We start from the raw sequence: 18126 nt of genomic DNA on the forward strand, positions 1-18126 counted from the left end.
TGGCCATGTTTACTAAGGGCAAATTACTAGCTCTCCTATTACTTGATTTCTGGCACATGTGACTAGAACATGTGACCATGCACATCATCTCAGGGGAGGAAAATGCCTTTCCCTGAGATATCATTAGATTACAGATGAGACTTCCCAGCTATGCTCTGCTGATGGCCAGCCAATCCCAGTGTGCACTGCGTTGGCAAACTGAAGTAATTTTCACTTTCATGCAGGAAGTGAATGCTCTGCAAGTGTAAGTATTTCAAAATCACAGCATTTTACACTTGACATGTCTGTTATTAATCATCATACATAGGGGGATGCATTGGTAGAATTTGATTTTTGAGTGTAAAGGTCCGCTTTAAGGTCTTCCTGTAATGTTGCTATGTCTTGTGATGAATTTGTTACCCTACATATTTTGGTATCATCAGCAAACACGAACTGTTAATACCAACTTCAATATCATTAATAAACAGGTTAAACAGTATTGGCCCTAAGAAAGAGCCCTGGAGTGTGCCACTCGCAACCCTAGACCTTTTGGTAGATGAGCCATTTATACTTATACTCTCTGTAGCTAGTTTTTTTATTCATGTACACACTATTTCCTCAATGTCCCTCAATTCCTCAGCAAATTCCTGGATATAGTCCCTTACCATTCCCTAAAATACTTTGCATACTGTTGATGTTAGGCTGATTGGTTTGTGGTTTCCCGGTACACATCTCAACCCTTTTTTTTTTTTTGAAGATTGGTACATTTGCTTTACGCCAATCAGTTGGTACCCTTTCAGTCAGTAAGGCGTCCTTGAAAATTATTAATGGCCTGCCTTTAACCCCTTCGTGACTGACGACGTACAGTGTACGTCTAGATAAAAGAATCTGCGCTCTTGGAAAGATAAGGCTAAAAAGTTAGAATACTAATCCTAAAGCTGCTATGAATTGGTAAAATATGATGTGCAAGTGATAACACAGCGCTAAAGGTGGATAACCATTCACTTATGAGATATTCCTGGCCATATCCATGGCAGCGCTGACCATTGGGGTTTTAGCTCCAATTACCCCTAGATAACAGGAACCAAAAGGGTTAAACAAGGCCTAACCCTCTCCATAAAAGCACCTCCTCCTGACGGCTTCCCCAGTCTTTTTTGTTCCTGTCCCCACTAGGACAGGGTTATACACTAGTTGCTAGGAATAGGGATACATATAGTTCTGGATGGCCTCAGGGGAGTTCAGCCTCTCTCCCCTTGGAAGTTCCCAAGAATCGGCCCCGAGTAAGGGTGTCCCCTTGGGAAAACAGCTTTCATCTACGTCAGAGGTGTCCTCCTCATGGAAGCGGTTATGGAAGCGAGGCTGCAAATTCAGTGGGCAGCAGGTTGCTGGGACAAGGTAAGCCTGTGGGGTATACTCTTACCTGTGTGCCGTGGCCCGACTCGTTGTGGCGGCTCCCCGCTGCGTTCTGCCCGCCCGTCTGTCAGCGGTGTAAGGGCAGAGCAGGATGGGCACTGGCGGCTTCCGAGCGCTTTTGCGCATGCGCGGAAGTCCGGTCTGGGTGACGTCATCGAAGGACGATTTTCTGCGCCAAATTTGAATTTTAAACTGTTTAAAAAGACAGATATGGCTTGGGAAGTTTTCCTGTTAAGCTGTTTTGCCTCTTGGAGATCAGAGTACAAGGAACATCAAGCGCGATCAGACCTTATGAAGATGTCGGTCCCAGAGACATGAGAGTGGGGACAAGACTGCAACGGTTCTCATGTCTCTGGGCAAGATCAATAGCAGACGCTTGGGTGCTCAGGATAGTCACAGAAGGGTACGAGCTAGAATTCCGATCTTTTCCCCCAACAGGCAGGTTTATTGTAACCAAACTCCCGGGGGATGGGATAAGGAAGCAGGCTATGTTGGGCTTTGTCGATTCCCTTCTGACTCAAGATGTCATAACTGCAGTGCCCGCAAACCAACAGTCCCAGGTATTCTACTCCCACTTGTTCCTAACTCCGAAAGCAAGAGGTGGTTGGAGGCCGGTCTTAGACTTACATCAGCTCAACCGATTTATCCGAGTCAGAAAATTCAGGATGGAGTCTGTCCAGACAATCATACAGGTGGTGCAGCCGGGGATGTGGATGGTATCAATAGATCTAAAGGATGCGTACTTCCATGTCCCCATTGCTCCAGGGCAGCAACAATTCCTGAGATTTTGTGTCGGTCGCAGACATTTTCAGTTCCGGGCGATGCCATTCGGCCTCAGTACCGCTCCCAGAACCTTTTCCAAAATTCTGGTGACGGTTATAGCAGAAATACGGAAACTGGGGTGATAATTTTTCATTATCTAGACGATGTGCTCATTTTGGCAGATTCCGAAGAGGAGATGATCTCCAGCAGAAACCTGAGCATGGATGTCCTACAGGGCTATGGTTGGCTGCTGAATCTGGAGAAGAGCAACTTGACGCCAACTCAGCAGTTGGTGTACTTGGGAGCGGAGTTCAACACGAGACTGGGCACGGTTCAAGTATCCAAGGACAGAGTACTCAAACTGAAGCAGAAGGTGAGCTCAATGCTGGCAAGTACGCATGTCACAGCCGAGAGTTTCATGAGCATGTTGGGTCACATGTCATCTACCATAGGCCTCACTCGGTGGGCCCAATGGAATATGAGAGCGGCACAGAAGTCTTTCCTCCAACAGTACCGATATCGAGACAAAAGGCAGTGGATTGCCATTTCACACAGGGTCCAAATGTCCCTGTACTGGTGGTCTCAAGACAGAAACCTACGCAAAGGCTTCCCATTGGGGAGCATCCCGTGGGTCACGATAACGACCGACGCAAGCGGATCAGGTTGGGGAGCTCACCTGGGCGGCCAATTCGCACAGGGGTTATGGACGGAAGGATGGAGGAATGCCTCCTCCAATCTACTGGAACTGAAGGCAGTGTTCCAAGCTCTCCGATTTTTCGAGCCACAGATACTGGGCGAATGGGTCAAGATCAAGACAGACAACACCACGGTGATGTCCTATATCAATCACCAAGGAGGAACACGAAGTCAGGGCATGATACGGGCGGTAGTTCCTCTGATGTCATGGGCAGTAAAGAAGGTGGCAGGCATCAGGGCAATTTACTTGCCAGGCCCAGAAAATCGGGTGGCGGACTATCTGAGCAGGAATCAAGTGGATCCGACCGAATGGGCTCTATCGAAACAAATCTTCAACAGACTGGGAGAGAGATGGGGCTATCCTCAGATCTAATGGCATCCCACAGAAATTGCCAAGTCACCCGGTTTCTGTCAAGAATGTACGACCACAGAGCGGAGGGCCAAGACGTTTTATCGCACCCATGGAACTGCGATCTGGCTTACATCTTTCCGCCCTTTCCCATGATCATGGCAGTACTTCAGCGGATACGCAGGGAGAAGGTGAAGGTTATTGCGGTTATCCCGTATTGGCCCAGACGGCCGTGGTTTCCTCTCCTGATGTCTCTCAGCATTCAGGCACCATGGCAGCTTCCGGTGACGTCGGATCTACTGTCTCAGGGGCCACTCCAACATCCAAATCCTCAGCTCCTCTGTCTGACGGCATGGCTGTTGAGAGGGAGAGATTGACAAACTCAGGGTTGTCCCAGAATGTGGTCAATACGCTTCTGAGATCACGGAAAGTCTCCACTTCCTCGGTATTATCGGATGTGGGCAGTGTTCTCCAGATGGGCATTGACCTGTCTACAATCTCATCGGGAGCAATTCTGGAATTCCTCCAAACGGGTCTGGAAAGAGGGATGAGTCTTAGTTCCCTCAGGGTGCAGGTCTCGGCATTATCAGCTGTCACCGAGGTCAGATGGACCCAAAATCAGGACGTTTCCAGGTTTCTGAAAGCAGTCAGTAAGGTGAACCCTCCGGTTAGGTCCTTATATCCATCTTGGGATCTTCCTCTCGTGTTGGAGGTTCTATCAGGCCCTCCTTTTGAACCGATACAGACTGTTTCCATGCAGTTTTTGACAAACAAAACAGTCTCCTTGGTGGCCCTGGCTTCAGGAAGGAGAATTTCGGAGCTCCAGGCCTGTGGTTGTGAGCAACCCTTTCTCATCTTTCATGAAGACAGAGTGGTTTTGAGAACTGTACCAGGTTTTTTACCGAAAGTGCACAGTAGTTTCCATATGAATCAAGATATCATCCTTCCGGCTCTCAATGCAGTAGGCAAAGATGAATGTTTGGACCCGGTCCGGTGTCTGCGAACTTATGTGGAGAGATGTAAGGACTGGAGGAAGTCAGACAGGCTGTTCATTATTCCAGCAGGAGCTAGGAAGGGATTGGCAGCAGCCAAGGCTACATTAAGCAGGTGGATTGTGTCCACCATCGTTCACGCTTATCGTACAGCTGGAGTACCCTCACCGGAGGGTATCAGGGCTCACTCCACAAGGGCCGTATCTTCGTCATGGGCAGCAGCATCGGGAGTATCGGCGGATCACATTTGTAGAGCGGCAACATGGGCATCTAAGTCTACCTTTGTAAAGCACTATAGCTTGGACGTCAGAGCGGCAATGAATGACCACTTCGATAGAAGTGTTTTGCTCGCTCGACATTTTTGCACGCGCATCGCCACGTAAACACGCGTCGGGTGCGCCTACGTATGAAAACGACGAACGCGCTACACATGTTGGGTATCGCCGCGCACGCCGGAGTGAGAGCAATAATTCTAGGGCCAGTATTTTGGGGTATCTCTAAATTGATGACCTGTGGGGGCTTTTAAAGCGTCTTCTATGGACTTTTTGGGGTAACGGGGTTTTTCGCTGTTTTACGGATGCACGCAATTTGTAACCTGGGCATGTTGGGTATCGTTTTACTCGTTGTAACCTCATCTTTTATATTTCATTTAAAAAAAATGGATATTTTGTTGTGTTTTGGGGCATTTAATTAAATTTTTCACTAAATATTGGGGTTTAATAAGGAGTTGCGCTAATATTGCGCAACATAAAAATTTGCAACTACCACCATTTTATTCTATAGGGTCTTGGCATTCAGAAAATATATAATGTTGGGGGGTTTTAAGTAATTTTCAGGCCTAAAATGTGGAATATAACATGGGTACAAAAAATGAAAAAAAGGCCTCAGTCATGAAGGGGTTAACTTGGCTGATCTCTGTTAGGACTAGGACTCATGGGTGCAAGTTATCTGGTCATGGAGATTTATTCACATTAAGTTTATCTAGTCTGTTTTAAACCTTGATTTCTGTTAGCCATTGCATTACATTTGGTACGTTGCTGTTATTATTACTATTTCAATTTTTTTCAATTATTTTGTGTTTTATTTTACTGATTACTGTTTGTAATATGTAATTTCCACAGATTCAGCCAAAATTCGAGTAGTCTGTGGGCACGCGGGCCTGACAGCACCGGCCAGTTTGCCAAAAATCAATTTTTCAATCAAATTTTGTCAGAGGAGCTGGGCCGAAAATTGTCCACTGAGTAGTGCCTGCATTCAGTCAGATGCAGGCATTATTTGAGTATTCAACTGCCAGATGCAGGGATTCCTCTGACCACCCTGTTTAGAATAGATGTGGGATTCTAATGATTTCTCTTGCATTTGGCTTGCCTTAGGCAAGGTCCTGAAATGTGCAGGTGTCTGCGGTCATTCCTCTCCCTCATCTGATATATGGAGCCCTCTCATCCCTGACAGCTCTTCCGATCTGGCTGATTGATCACACAGCTCTCCCAACAGATGGTTACAGCTAGCAGACTGGAATCAGGCCCCTTCTGTCAGCAGGAGAGTTGTATGTGTTCAGCTATATTGCAAGAGCTGCAAAGATAATCAGGCTTTGTATGCCAGCAGATCAGAAGAGTTTCTATAACTGGTAGTGGAGTGACTTCAGTAACCTACACTTTTTGGTACTTTGCTATATAAGTGATTATAGATGCGGTCTACCTCAACCAAGGTTATCCTGGGGCCCTTCTAACATTAGCATGACCAAGTGGCTAGGGCAAGGAAAAACAGTAGATAGTACCTTAGCATTAGTATATGTTAAAATGTATGTAAATCCTAACAAGCATCTCCTATTTGCTCCCTTTTGGCTTGTGTATTATACTATTGAAAGCATTGTGTTATATCTGTTTGATAAGTGCGAAAAATATGCGTTCTTGGCAAAATTCTCGTGCTGTCCTGTGCACTCAGCTTGTCTTATCTTGAGGAGTCTAATCAGCACTCCCAGTTCTTCATTTAGGGTACAACCCCACCCTCAGTGTTGTGGAGAGATATTCTGTAGTTCAGCAAAAAAGCAAACTGGTTTGGCAAACACCATTCCTTGTGATTTCAGTCCAAAAAAGCATTTTGTTGTTGGCCTACAACAGAAAATTATAAGCTGAATGCATTTTTTCCAGGATTAACAGGTATTTATCTGTACTTGCAGGGTCTTCAATGAGATAATGTACAAATGTGCATGTACTGCATTTGTGTTGTTTATTTGTTTTTTTTAAATCCTGACATACGCACGTGCATCTCAGTATCATCTTATGATGTGTGCTCTTACATGATTATAACTCATTGCGTTTTCATTGCGTTTTTACAGGCAAAGACCTTAAAAGTTACTTACCAGATGTAAATGCTCTTCTTCAGTCAGATGAACTTGGCTCTTTGAAATCAAATCGATGTTTTGAGTTTGTTCTGAAAGCAAACTATGAATTTTTTTTTAAAGAACGTGTCTAATTAGTTTGTACATACCTACCATTTTGTTCGCAAATACTGATATTGCTAATAAAATTAGAATGTATCTGTTTGGTTTCATTTGTTCCATGGGTTAATTCAATTAGTTGTTTCTCTTTTTCTATTTTAATGCTTGCAAGTCATATTATTACCCAGTTTAGTGTTCACCCGGAAAAAAACTTTGTCCAAGTACACAGGCCATGTAAAACAAAGCTTCTGAACAGTGTGTGAAACACTGTTCAGAAGTTTAGTTAAATACAATGTAGCAACGTTATTGTTACATTGTATTTCCTTTGTTTCATTCATATGCATTCATATTATATGATCTGCATATAATGAAGTTAAAGTGAGTTTAAAAGGGGTTTTTTTTCTGTTTTTGTTGCAATAAAATGTATTCCTATTTAGCCTCTACCTTAACCTTGGTTCACCCTACCCAGTCTTAACTTTCTAGAAAAAAAAATGTATTTAGTTTTTTTTTACTATGTTTATAGATTGTATAAATAAAAATGTTTTGCAAGACAATATATAGAAAAGAAAGTGATGTGTGCCCTGCAAATAAAAACAAACTGTATACATATTACTTTAACCACTTTCTGGCCAGAGCAATTTCTTACTATTTGCCCACATAATAAAATCAGAGTTTTTGGCTAGAAAACAGCTTTGGACCCCCAAACAATTATATATTTTCTGAAAGCAGAGGCCCTGTAGATAAAAACAAATGCTACTTTTTCCTCCTTCTCTTCCCTGACTGCTTTCATGTTTGATCTTCATACAGTTCATGTTTTTTTTTTTTTAACTCTCATGATAAAGATGATGTAATGATCTGCATTGGAACGCACAGTGTACCCATGTGAGCACTCCTTGAAGTTGCGTTACCACTGATTACTTAGTTATTGTTCTGTATTGACTTGATGCATTGCTATTATAATGTGTGTTGCTACTCACCTGTCTATTTCTAAATAAAGAATTTGAAAAAACAAAATAAATAAATTGCTAGTTGCTATTTTTTATGTTGCATGTTATTTGTGCAAACCAGTATTATTAGGAGAAAATACACTAAAATGAAATTTAGTGCACATAAACAGAATATAATACCCAATTTTTTGGTAAAATATAAAAAAAGGGGTCACATTGGGTAAACAGATACCAAACATGTCAAGCCTTAAAATTGCGTGCATCCGTGAAACCGCAAAAAACTACAATACCAAAGGCGATGCTTTTACTGCTCATCAGTTTAGTGTTACCAGTGATTGATGGCCCTAGAATTATTGCTCTCTGTCAACATGTAACATATGTGATGCAATTTTCGTGTTACACGTAGGCGCACCTGATGCGTGTTTGCGTTATATGTGCATGTGGGGGCGGGGACTTTACAAAAAAGTTTTTTTCTTTCTTTATGTTTATTTTTTTAAAAATTTAACTCAACTTTATTGCTATCACAAAAGGGGATAAGACGCCCCCTATGTAATAGCAAATATAATGTGACAGGTTGTCTTTATGGAGAAATCAGGGGTCCCTTCAGATCCCTAATGTCCCCTAGGGACCCCAAAGATGCTGAGGAAGCAGAGATCTGCTTTCCCAGCTTCTCCTGGCTCTAAGAGCTGGAGAATACACACAGTGACCGGAAGTGATGCAATACCCATCACTTCCAGTCCAGTGATCAGAGGAGAGATTAGCGGCTGAAAGCCTGCTGATCTTTTTCCAATCAGTCAGGGTAGACCCGCCACGCTGGTCCTGGAGCTGCACGGGGAAAGCGGAGACCAGTGAAGCCGGCGGCGGAGGGTGGGCAGCAGCCGGCGGGGGAGGACCGTACAAGCGATCTCACGGCTGTACAGCCGTTGGATTGCTTGTATTTAAACAGCAATCGCCTGCTGTTTAAAATGATACCAAGCAGCAGCCGTGTTGCTTCAGGACAGGACTTTTTTTTACAATAGGCGCTCCTGAAGCTGTTAAGTAATTATAAAATTAGTGCCTAAAAAACAGGCCCATAACAGAAATGTAAAAATCACTTTTGTCCGTAGAGGAAAATTGTCATGAAACGCACACACTTCTAATATTGACCTCATTCTAAAAATGGTAGTTGCATAACTAACATACTGACCACTTGGCTTTAACTCTTTTGCTGCCTGTTCTTGCCCTGATGATTACTCAAAACTCCCAAATACATATTACCTGAGCACAGAGGGCATATAGAATAAAGTTATTATAGTTGAAGTTTTTTTTATTAAACATAGTGTTAGTGCAACTGCTTATCAAATCTATATTTTCAGTAAATATTGTATTGCACACAAGCACAATATAATCACTGCATTTCTGATAATATATTAAAGATGGAATTGAAATTGATTTGAAATAGGTCAAAAGGTTGTGCATATGAAGCCCTGCGGGCGTGACTGAGTGAAGCTTCAGAACGGGCGGCGGAGAGTAAGCAGCTAAATCACGCTGGCACGACGCCCACAGAGGAGGACAAATGGGTGGCTGACATACGCCAGCGGGACATCCACGGAGGAGGATGGGCAGGAGAGGGCAATAATCTGGGAGATCTGATGCCCTGAGGAGATACCTGGCAGCAGAGGTGGAGTTGCAACAGAAGATGCAGTATCAGAGCCGGGAACACCTGAGGTAAGGCCCCCATGGGGGGTCCCTATGCTGCATACCTTTCCTGGCTCTCCTTGTAATTTAGCTCCCCAACTACATACAGGAAGAAGGTAGGGAGACTCAAAGCCACATGCAGGAATTACGAAGCAAAGCTGACATAGCACAGATGTTGCTGATTTTAGAGAACTCCAGTAAGCATGAATTGGATAGTATTTTTGGTTGAGCTCTCTCATTTACTGAAAAGGGTGGAGGAGAATTAAACTAGACTTGACCTGTATTACAAGTACTTAGAGTGCCTGAAGCGACAGCTAATACTTGGAGGTTATGTTGCGAGGCATATTTAATCATATCCTGGGTCAGCCAGAGACTGCACCTTTGCGTTTTGACCACAAAACGCAAAGTAGTAAGAGTAAGGCGTCTGAAGGGCAGTATGGCTGATACTCCCAGAGATGTTATGTTGATTTCACTACTATGAAGACAAACTGGAATTAGTGCATAAACTTCGGAATGTGTCATCTGACTTTGTTGTTCTTTTTGAATTTGGCAAAGGGAAACACTGGCAAAACAGAGACTGTTTAGACCACTTTTGGATATTCTTAAAGCTGCAGAGATGGGGGTATCTGTTTTGACTTACTGCTAGAAAAAAAAATGGATGCTCTGTATCTCTACACTTTCCAGAAGAGGTAGAATCTTTTTGTTCACAGTTGAGGATTACTGTACCTGATATGCCAGGGTGGAGATAATACATTTTTTAAATCCCACAGTTAATAGAATGCCTCTGCTAGGAAGTAATGCAGAAAGGACTGTCCTTTTTTTTTTCTTTTTTGTAGTTTTGGGATAAAATAATGGTTGGGACTTACCTTTCAGTATTGTAAAATAAGAAAAGTTTATTTTTTCTTTTTTTAGTTCTTGTACATCCAGCTGTTATTACGATAAAGCAAAGGTTAAATTGTATGTTGCAGAGTTTATGCTAAGGGATTAGGGAGTTTAAAGTGTAGAAGGGGGAATAGTCTTAAAGTGCCCATACACCTTACAATTATCTGCAGATTTTCTGTGGTCAGATGGAAAAAGTGCAACAGATTGGCCCAGGTGGAGATTCCTACCGCTGGGGTCTCTGGTGGGTTGTACGAAATTTTAGGTGCGCTGTGTGGTGTTTCGGGTGGGCTGTGCGGGGTCTTGGGTGGCCTGGTGGGGTCTCAAGTTGTGCTTTGCGCTTTCAAAGTGGTTTCAACTTACCTGTGTCTTCTGGCCGGGAGACGAGGAGAGACGCAAGGTAAGTCTATGGACGCGTGCACCCGCATGCAGACACCGTGGGACAGTAAGTACCAGCAAGCTCAGAGGAGTCAGCGCTGGAGGGACAGATGAAAAGAAGATCGGATTAAGAGGCATCATTTAAGGTAAGTGCTTTAATTAACATTGGGGGGAGGGAAACACTTTTTTTTACTGTAATGTCACATTAACTTGTCCCCGCCCCCTTCCCCCCGCCGCCTCCATACCTGATTGCCCGCTCTGTCTCCGTTCTGCCTTCTGATCCTGATCACTGGAAGGACACCCTGTCAGGGCCCGACATGTACATATCATTCAGGGCCAGGCAGGAACATGTACATCTGAAGGGATGCGGGGATGTCCTGTTTGATAAAACATGGCGTCTGCTCCAGCCGTCACAGATGTTTTATCAAACAGGACATCCCGGAATCCCTTTAGACGGGCCCTTCTCTGGAGCCTTCAGAACGCTGTTAAACGGCCTGGAGTACGCGCCCCCCTCTGCCCTCCCAAACTTGGTGTCAGGGACGTAATCAGCAGCGGCGTCTCGGCCGCAGATCCCGGCCCCTCCTCCAGCTCAGACGCCACACCGCGACGTCGCTCTCCCGGGGGCGACGAGCGTAGCTCCGCCCACTGACGCCGGCTTCCTCGGTAAAAGCGAGGGAGATTCAATTGCTCGGCGTTCAGTCAATGGAGACTGTACGTTGAGCAATAGCTCTCCTACCCGCCTGCTGATCTCCCCTCTTACAAGCTTTAAACTTCACAGGAGTGAAGGAGGACAACACCTGAGACCCCCTGCACAGCTCTTATCTAGATAGAGGCCATAATACACGGCTGCCTTCCTTCTAACAAACCGCAAGTAACTGGGCTATATAGAGATTGTGATACGTTGCTGCTGGACTATATCGCCATCTGCTGGCAAAGATCTGTACTGCAACCTCCTGTGCAAACTACTAGCCTAGCAGTATTATATTGTGCATGTGCCATATCCTCTCAGGCTATTCAGATACGATAGCTTTATATATATTGAGACTGTTTCTTCATTAACCCTCATTTATTAATACAATATTGTGGGACATTAATTAACTACCTTGTATGCTGGAATACATGGGTAATATTACGTTTGTTTTAAGTGGTATATGATGTTTATGGGAACTGCGCCCCCTCACCACACCTAAGAGGGTTATAGCAGCATTCCCAGCCTGAACCACTTCTTTATCAGATTGGGCTGGGCCCTGAGATCCATAGGCAGTGGGTAGAGCATTACAGATTGACTGAACCTGTTAAAATGGAGCAACCGGATCTTACCAATCATGTCATTGGGCTCACTCAGAGAGTGGAGGACCTATCCAAAACGGTCGCCAACCTCCACCTAGAAAATCAAAAATGACGCTCCCTCCAAATCTAAAGGCGTAATGGTGGCAGTTAGAAACATGGTGTCGTTCCAGCATTTGGAGGTACACCTAGATCCTTTGGGGCGCTACATTATTCTTGTGTGCTCCATCAACTCCAAGACCTACACCATAGTGAATGTGTATGCCCCGAACACTCATCCAGCACGCTACCACAACAGACTACTTAACAAGGCGAAAAGAGCAACTTTAATCTGGTCCCAGACAGGTCTCTGGACTCGACCTCCTCACCCAAAAGAATGCTGCCCTCCCTTCAACTGATTCTCAATGACCATGGCCTGTATGACGTCTAGCAGTGCCAGCACTCGGGTTAACGTGATTAAACCTTTTTTCTCCCCTGCACAACTCATACTCAAGGATCGACCTATTTTTTGTTGATCGCATACTACTTACTTGGATTCAAGACTCTTCCATTCATGATATAACTTGGACTGACCACGCTCTGGTTTTGATGTCCATCTCATCACACCATCCATCCTCCAACTCTTTTGTTTGGTGTAATAATATTTTTATTTTCAAGCAACCTAAGAATGTTGAGTTGATTCGTAACAGGTTGATATAATTTTTTTATGTTAATGCTCCCTCGGTTGAGGACCCTTTTATTGTATGGAACTCACATAAAGCATACATAAGAGGTATTTTTTTACAGCTTAGTTCTATATTTAAGAGGCAAAGGTTGCTGGCCCTAGACCCCTTAATCCTGAATATTCGTGAACTGGTAACTGACTACAAAGTACAACCCTGTCCTACGCGCTCCACGACATTATCCAAACTTCGGTTAGACCTTAGGAAACTCCTTATCGAACAACACTGTAAGCAAACTATAAGTCTAACTTTTACATTAGTGGAAACAATGCTACCAAAGTCTTTGCTTCCCTCTAAAAGATTGGACTACTCACACTAAACTTCCATACTTGCTGCACCCTACTCCTAAACATAAATTGTACATCCTAAAGACATAGCCGAATATTTCTGCTCATACTATAACTCATTATACAACTTAAAAGACGACGGTACTATCCACCATCCTACCAAACCTGAAATATAGTGGTTTTTACGACAAATCCACCTCCCCACATTGACAAGTATATGATACAGCGGTGACCTCTTAAGAAATTTGGATTTGATGGCCCAGCATCCGCTATGGTCATGGCACTATATTCCGCACCCTCTGCGCAAGTTTTCACCTCGGGTGAACTATCCTCATCATTTTGTATCACCAATGGCACCAGGCAGGCATGCCCGTTGTCCCCCTTAATATTTAATCTTTTGATCCAACCACTTGCTGCAACCCTAAGATCTGACCCTGGGGTTAAGGGGATTGCTGTATGTCCCACCCTCCCTCAACAAAAAATTGCACTGTTCGCAAACAACGTATTGCTGTCACTCACAAGTCCGGAGTCTTCTCCGCCAGGAGCCCTTCACCAGCTGTATGCCTTTAGCATGGTCTCTTATTACAAATTGAATGTGTAAGTGTAAATCTAGACCACACTTCCTGCACTGCCTTGCAAGCAGATCCTTGAATCACCGTCCCAACTCTTCCAGTGTCATTTCATCCCATTCCTTGAAAGATTCAAAAGAGAGTTGCAATCTCTATTGAAGAGTTATGTCCTGGACTGCCATATTGGCTGCATTCAAAATGCTTCTTCTTCCCAAACTCTTGTATTTATTTAGGACTATCGCCATCCCCATCCCCAACTGGTATTTCAGATCACTGCACTCCTCCCTCTCCCAATATATTTGGCAGAACAAGAAACCGAAATGCCCCCGAGCTTCCCTTCTCAAAAGTGTACGGGTTGGGGGGTCCGCATACCGTGACCTTGCAGCTATCCTGTCCCAACTTAAATTTTGGATCCATCCACCAGAGGATAAAGTGTGGCCTACACTGGAAAGCAAACTAGCACAGAGGGTCTCTTTGTACTCCCTTGTGCTTTTGCACACTTCCTCATCCTCCTCCATAGCCTCATACCCTACCTCCTCCATAGCCACATGTCTCAATGTCCAAGCTACTATACAGGTCTGGAGATTGGCCATGACATACATAACCACCCCCTCAGACCATTTGATCTCACACCCAATCCCTCTAGCGGCATTAGCCCTGATTTTACCGGATTTCCCCCATGCTCTTTGGTCCCGTCGGGGAGTGGCCTGGGTTCATGACCTGATACAAGGTCACAAAACTGAGTCCCTTCTCACAACATTTGGACAAATATAACCTTTCTACCACTGACCATTATAGCTACCTGCAAATATTGCATGCTTTCCCATCACTTTTGTCTGTTTGGCCCAAGGTGCCATCTCAATTATGGGAGCACCTCTCGTCTTCCTCTACATGTAAAGGAGGCATATCGCTCATGTATAATTTTTGACAACATAAGAGCACCTTCACCAAGCTGACAGCTTTTGTTGCATGGGAGAGGTAGCTAGGGGTGTATTTTTCCCCTGCACAGTGGAAATCTGCCTGCAGTTCCGTCCACTCCACTACGAAAAACTCTGACCTGTGGGAACTTAAAGTATCTTTACGCTGGTATCTCAGCCCTTACCGCTTTTCAAAATTTTCTATGTCAGCCTCAGCGCTCTGTTGGAGGAACTGCACACAGATAGGAACTCTTTTCCACATACTCTGGAAATGTAAGTCCCTGACAAGCTTCTGGAGTAGCATCTTTAGACTAATTTTCACTACGACAGGTTCTATTACACCCCCCCCGACCCAGCCCTGGGCATTCTACTGCTAGGCATAGACCGGTTCCCCCACACCTTACTGGCAGCTCAATTCAGTATTGTTAGAAATTGGAAAAGCCAGTTGAGTGTTTCCGTGTCAGAAACCTATCAACCCTTGCAGCTGCATTACAAATACGAGAGACTATATGCTTTCAAAAGTCGTATTGAGCTTGTTTTTCATAAAAAATTTAAAATGTGGATCCTTATTATTGCTGTGCCACAACAAAACTAAAATGTTTGTGATCAATGTGACCCCAGACTGGATAAACAAATATCTAGATATGAATAAACACAGTGAAAAATAGTGGGAAAAAAAACACACTGAAAAATTGTGGCACATTAATTTTTCACTGTGTTTATTCATATCTAGATATTTGTTTATCCAATCGGGGGCAGGGCCGGACTGGCCATAGGGCAAACCGGGCACTTGCCTGGTGGGCCGGGCCGGCCAGAACACAATCAACCTGATTGTGTTCGGGCCGGTTTGCTATGCCTGATGGTCGGCTCTTAGCAGAGCCGTCACTACTACACAGTAGACACTAGAGGGCGCTGGTGGGGGAGGCCAAAAAAACACCTCCTCGCCCAGCTCTCTCTAGTCTCTACTCTGTGCTCTCCTCTCCTGAGCTGCCAGCGCTGTTCCTGTCCCCTATCCCGGTGATGTGTACAACTCGATAAGTTCGTACTTTTGACACATCACCGGCCGCGATATTTACATATGAATAAGGGGGGAGTAGAAGTGTAATAGGCTGCATTCCCATCTTTATTATGGGTGCAATTAGGGATTTCTGCGTCAGGAACTTGCGTTTTCCTGCAACAGAAATCCCTAAATTTGGCGTTGACAAATGGCAGCTGTCACCTAACTTACCGATCAGGTGACAGCAGCTGCATGTAAACGCCTGCACACCGCATGTAAAGATACGTGATATGTTTACATTCAGTTAGGAATCAATCACTCTTCCTGGACGCATCGATTGTGCATTCAGGGAGAGACAGCAATAATAATCAAGTAAATTGGGATTATTGTGAAAATGGGAGGCCATTTTCTCTTAATAAAAAGCCAGTAGCTCAAAGGTTCAGCAGGACTTCACAAGAGGGGGACTTGCTTCAAGACCAGGACATCACTCTAATACAAAGGATTTAGCAAAGACTGCAACGAGAAGCCATTTTCCTGAGAACGTCTAAGTGCTAGGAAGTCCTGTTCATTACGGAATTTACGGAACCTGCAGCTTGAGCTAAGTACTATTTTAGTGTTTTGTCTCTTAGAAAGCATTACATGTACTAGAAGATAGTGTAGTGGGTGCATAGTGATAGTTTGTTTGTAGCAGCCTGTATGTTATGTTTGTTTTTTCCTGTAACTAAGTTTGTACACGCAGCATTTTCGCCAAGTAAAGTACTTTTAAATGCTACTTGGGTCAGTTTCCTTGAACTTTACTGCAAGAACAGACAACAAAAATAGAAATTAAAGTTTTTCCAAGCTTTACACCTGGGCTCATCCTTGAGATAAGCTTTACGTAACTGGGATTTGTACTCCAGAGCATTACATGGGGTAACAGATCCTTGAGGCACACCGCTCATTAAAGGAAAACCATGGGGTTAAGGCTTTTCCCCATAGTTCTCCTTAGGGTAACGGGAGGACACAAACTAGCGTCCTCCCGTCATCCTGGGCTCAGTATACCGCGAGCTGTAGCTCGCGGTATACTGAGATGCCGCAGTATACCGCGAGCTGCTGCTTGCGGTATACTGAGACGTCGCAGCTGAAGCGGATCCAGAGCCAGCTAGAGGCAGAGCCAGCTGTACCCGCCCCTCCCCCTGTCCGTTCCGCCAGTCAGCGCTGGCAGATCGGAGCGGGGAGGGAGGAATCCAGCCCCTCCCATCGCGGCAGAGAGCCATGACAGGATCGAGAGGTGAGCGAACGCCGGTATGTGTTCGCTCACCTCCCGCTCTACTGAGCCGACCTGTGACAGTCTCATTGTCACAGGTCAGCTAGAACTATGAGGTGAGTGAATAGCACTCACCTCATAGTTCTCCTTTAACTAGCCTTTTCAGACTGGGCTAGTGTAATAATCGGTGTTCCTCAAGGATCTGTGCTGGGTCCCATATTGTTCAACCTATTTATTAATGATATCGGGGAGGGAGTCAATAGCCATGTTTCTGTGTTTGCAGACGATACAAAAATAGGGAGGGTATTAGAAACGGATTGTGACAGTATAACAATACAGGAGGACCTGGATAAAATAGGGGAGTGGGTGATAATATGGCAGATGAGGTTTAATGTCGATAAATGCAAAGTAATGCACTTTGGAAATAAAAATAAACAAATGGATTATACAATTATGGGTATGCCACTAGGGAAGACAGAAATATAAAAAGATTTGGGGGTCCTTGTAGACCACAAGCTGAATGGTAGCTTGCAGTGCCAGGCTGCTGTAAACAAAGCTAGTAGGGTCTTGTCCTGTATTAAGAAGGGGATGTATTGCAGAGACAAGTCTATAATTGTGCCAGTTTATAGATCATTGGTTCGGCCTCATCTGGAGTACGCGGTCCAGTTTTGGTCACCAGTACTAAGAAAAGATGTCCTTGAGCTGGAGAGAGTCCAGCGGAGGGCAACCAAACTATTTAGGGGAATGGAGGACCAGAGCTATGAGACAAGGCTAATGAATTTAAACATGTTCACGTTGGAAGTAAAGAGATTAAAGGGGGACATGGTTTTCATGTACAAGATGTTCAATGGTGACAGCAACGTTGGCAACAAACTCTTTAAGATTAACTCCATTACAAAAACTAGAGGTCACCACCTAAAATTGGTGGAAAAAAAATTCCAGCACAAGGGGCGAAGGGGGTTCTTCACAGTAAGAGCGGTTAGGGTCTGGAACTCACTGCCACCGGCAGTGATTTCAGCTAAGAGTGTGGAATTGTTCAAGAAACTTTTGGACGATTTCCTGAGGGACCGTAATATTCAGGGGTACAAGTATTCCTAAGAATGAGATGATGCGTGGACCTATATGGGTTGGACTTGATGGACTCATGTCTTTATTCAACCCCAAATACTATGTAAGTGTTTTTCCCCATAGTTCTCCTAAGGGTTACGGGAGGACACAAACTAGGGTCCTCCCGTAACCCAAAGCTCAGTATACCGCGAGCTACAGTCACGGCTCTCTGCAGGGAGATGATCGAGAAGTGAGCGAGCGACGGTATGTGTTCGCTCACTTCCCGATCTATTGAGCCGAAGTGTGACAGTTCCATTGTCACACGTCGGCTGGAACTATGAGGCTGAGTGAAAATCACTCACCTCATAGGTCTCCTTTAACGTGCCTATGCAGTGACTTTCTGTGTGGTTGTGTAATATTGAGCAAATTGGTATCTCTTATTGCTTTTGTACTCTTTATGGTATGGTATGGTATCCCCATGCTTGTTACCCTTGAAAAACTCAATAAAAATCTATTTTGGAAAAAAATAAATTATATATATA

At 44.4% G+C, this 18126-nt stretch overlaps 1 protein-coding gene across 1 annotated transcript in view; it reads left to right on the forward strand.

Moving 5' to 3' along the window:
- Positions 1–6694, forward strand: part of NUP133 (nucleoporin 133) — a 508027-nt gene extending 501333 nt beyond the window's left edge. The window contains exon 29 of the mRNA XM_018561308.1: positions 6530–6694. Coding sequence (XP_018416810.1) covers positions 6530–6666 — 137 coding nt within the window. The 3' untranslated portion in view covers positions 6667–6694. The remainder of the gene's footprint in view (positions 1–6529) is intronic.
- Positions 6695–18126: the final 11432 nt, after the last annotated feature.

The sequence above is a fragment of the Nanorana parkeri genome, unplaced genomic scaffold, assembly GCF_000935625.1.
Source record: "Nanorana parkeri isolate BGI_ZX_2015 unplaced genomic scaffold, ASM93562v1 scaffold515, whole genome shotgun sequence".
In the NCBI taxonomy this organism is placed as follows: domain Eukaryota; kingdom Metazoa; phylum Chordata; class Amphibia; order Anura; family Dicroglossidae; genus Nanorana; species Nanorana parkeri.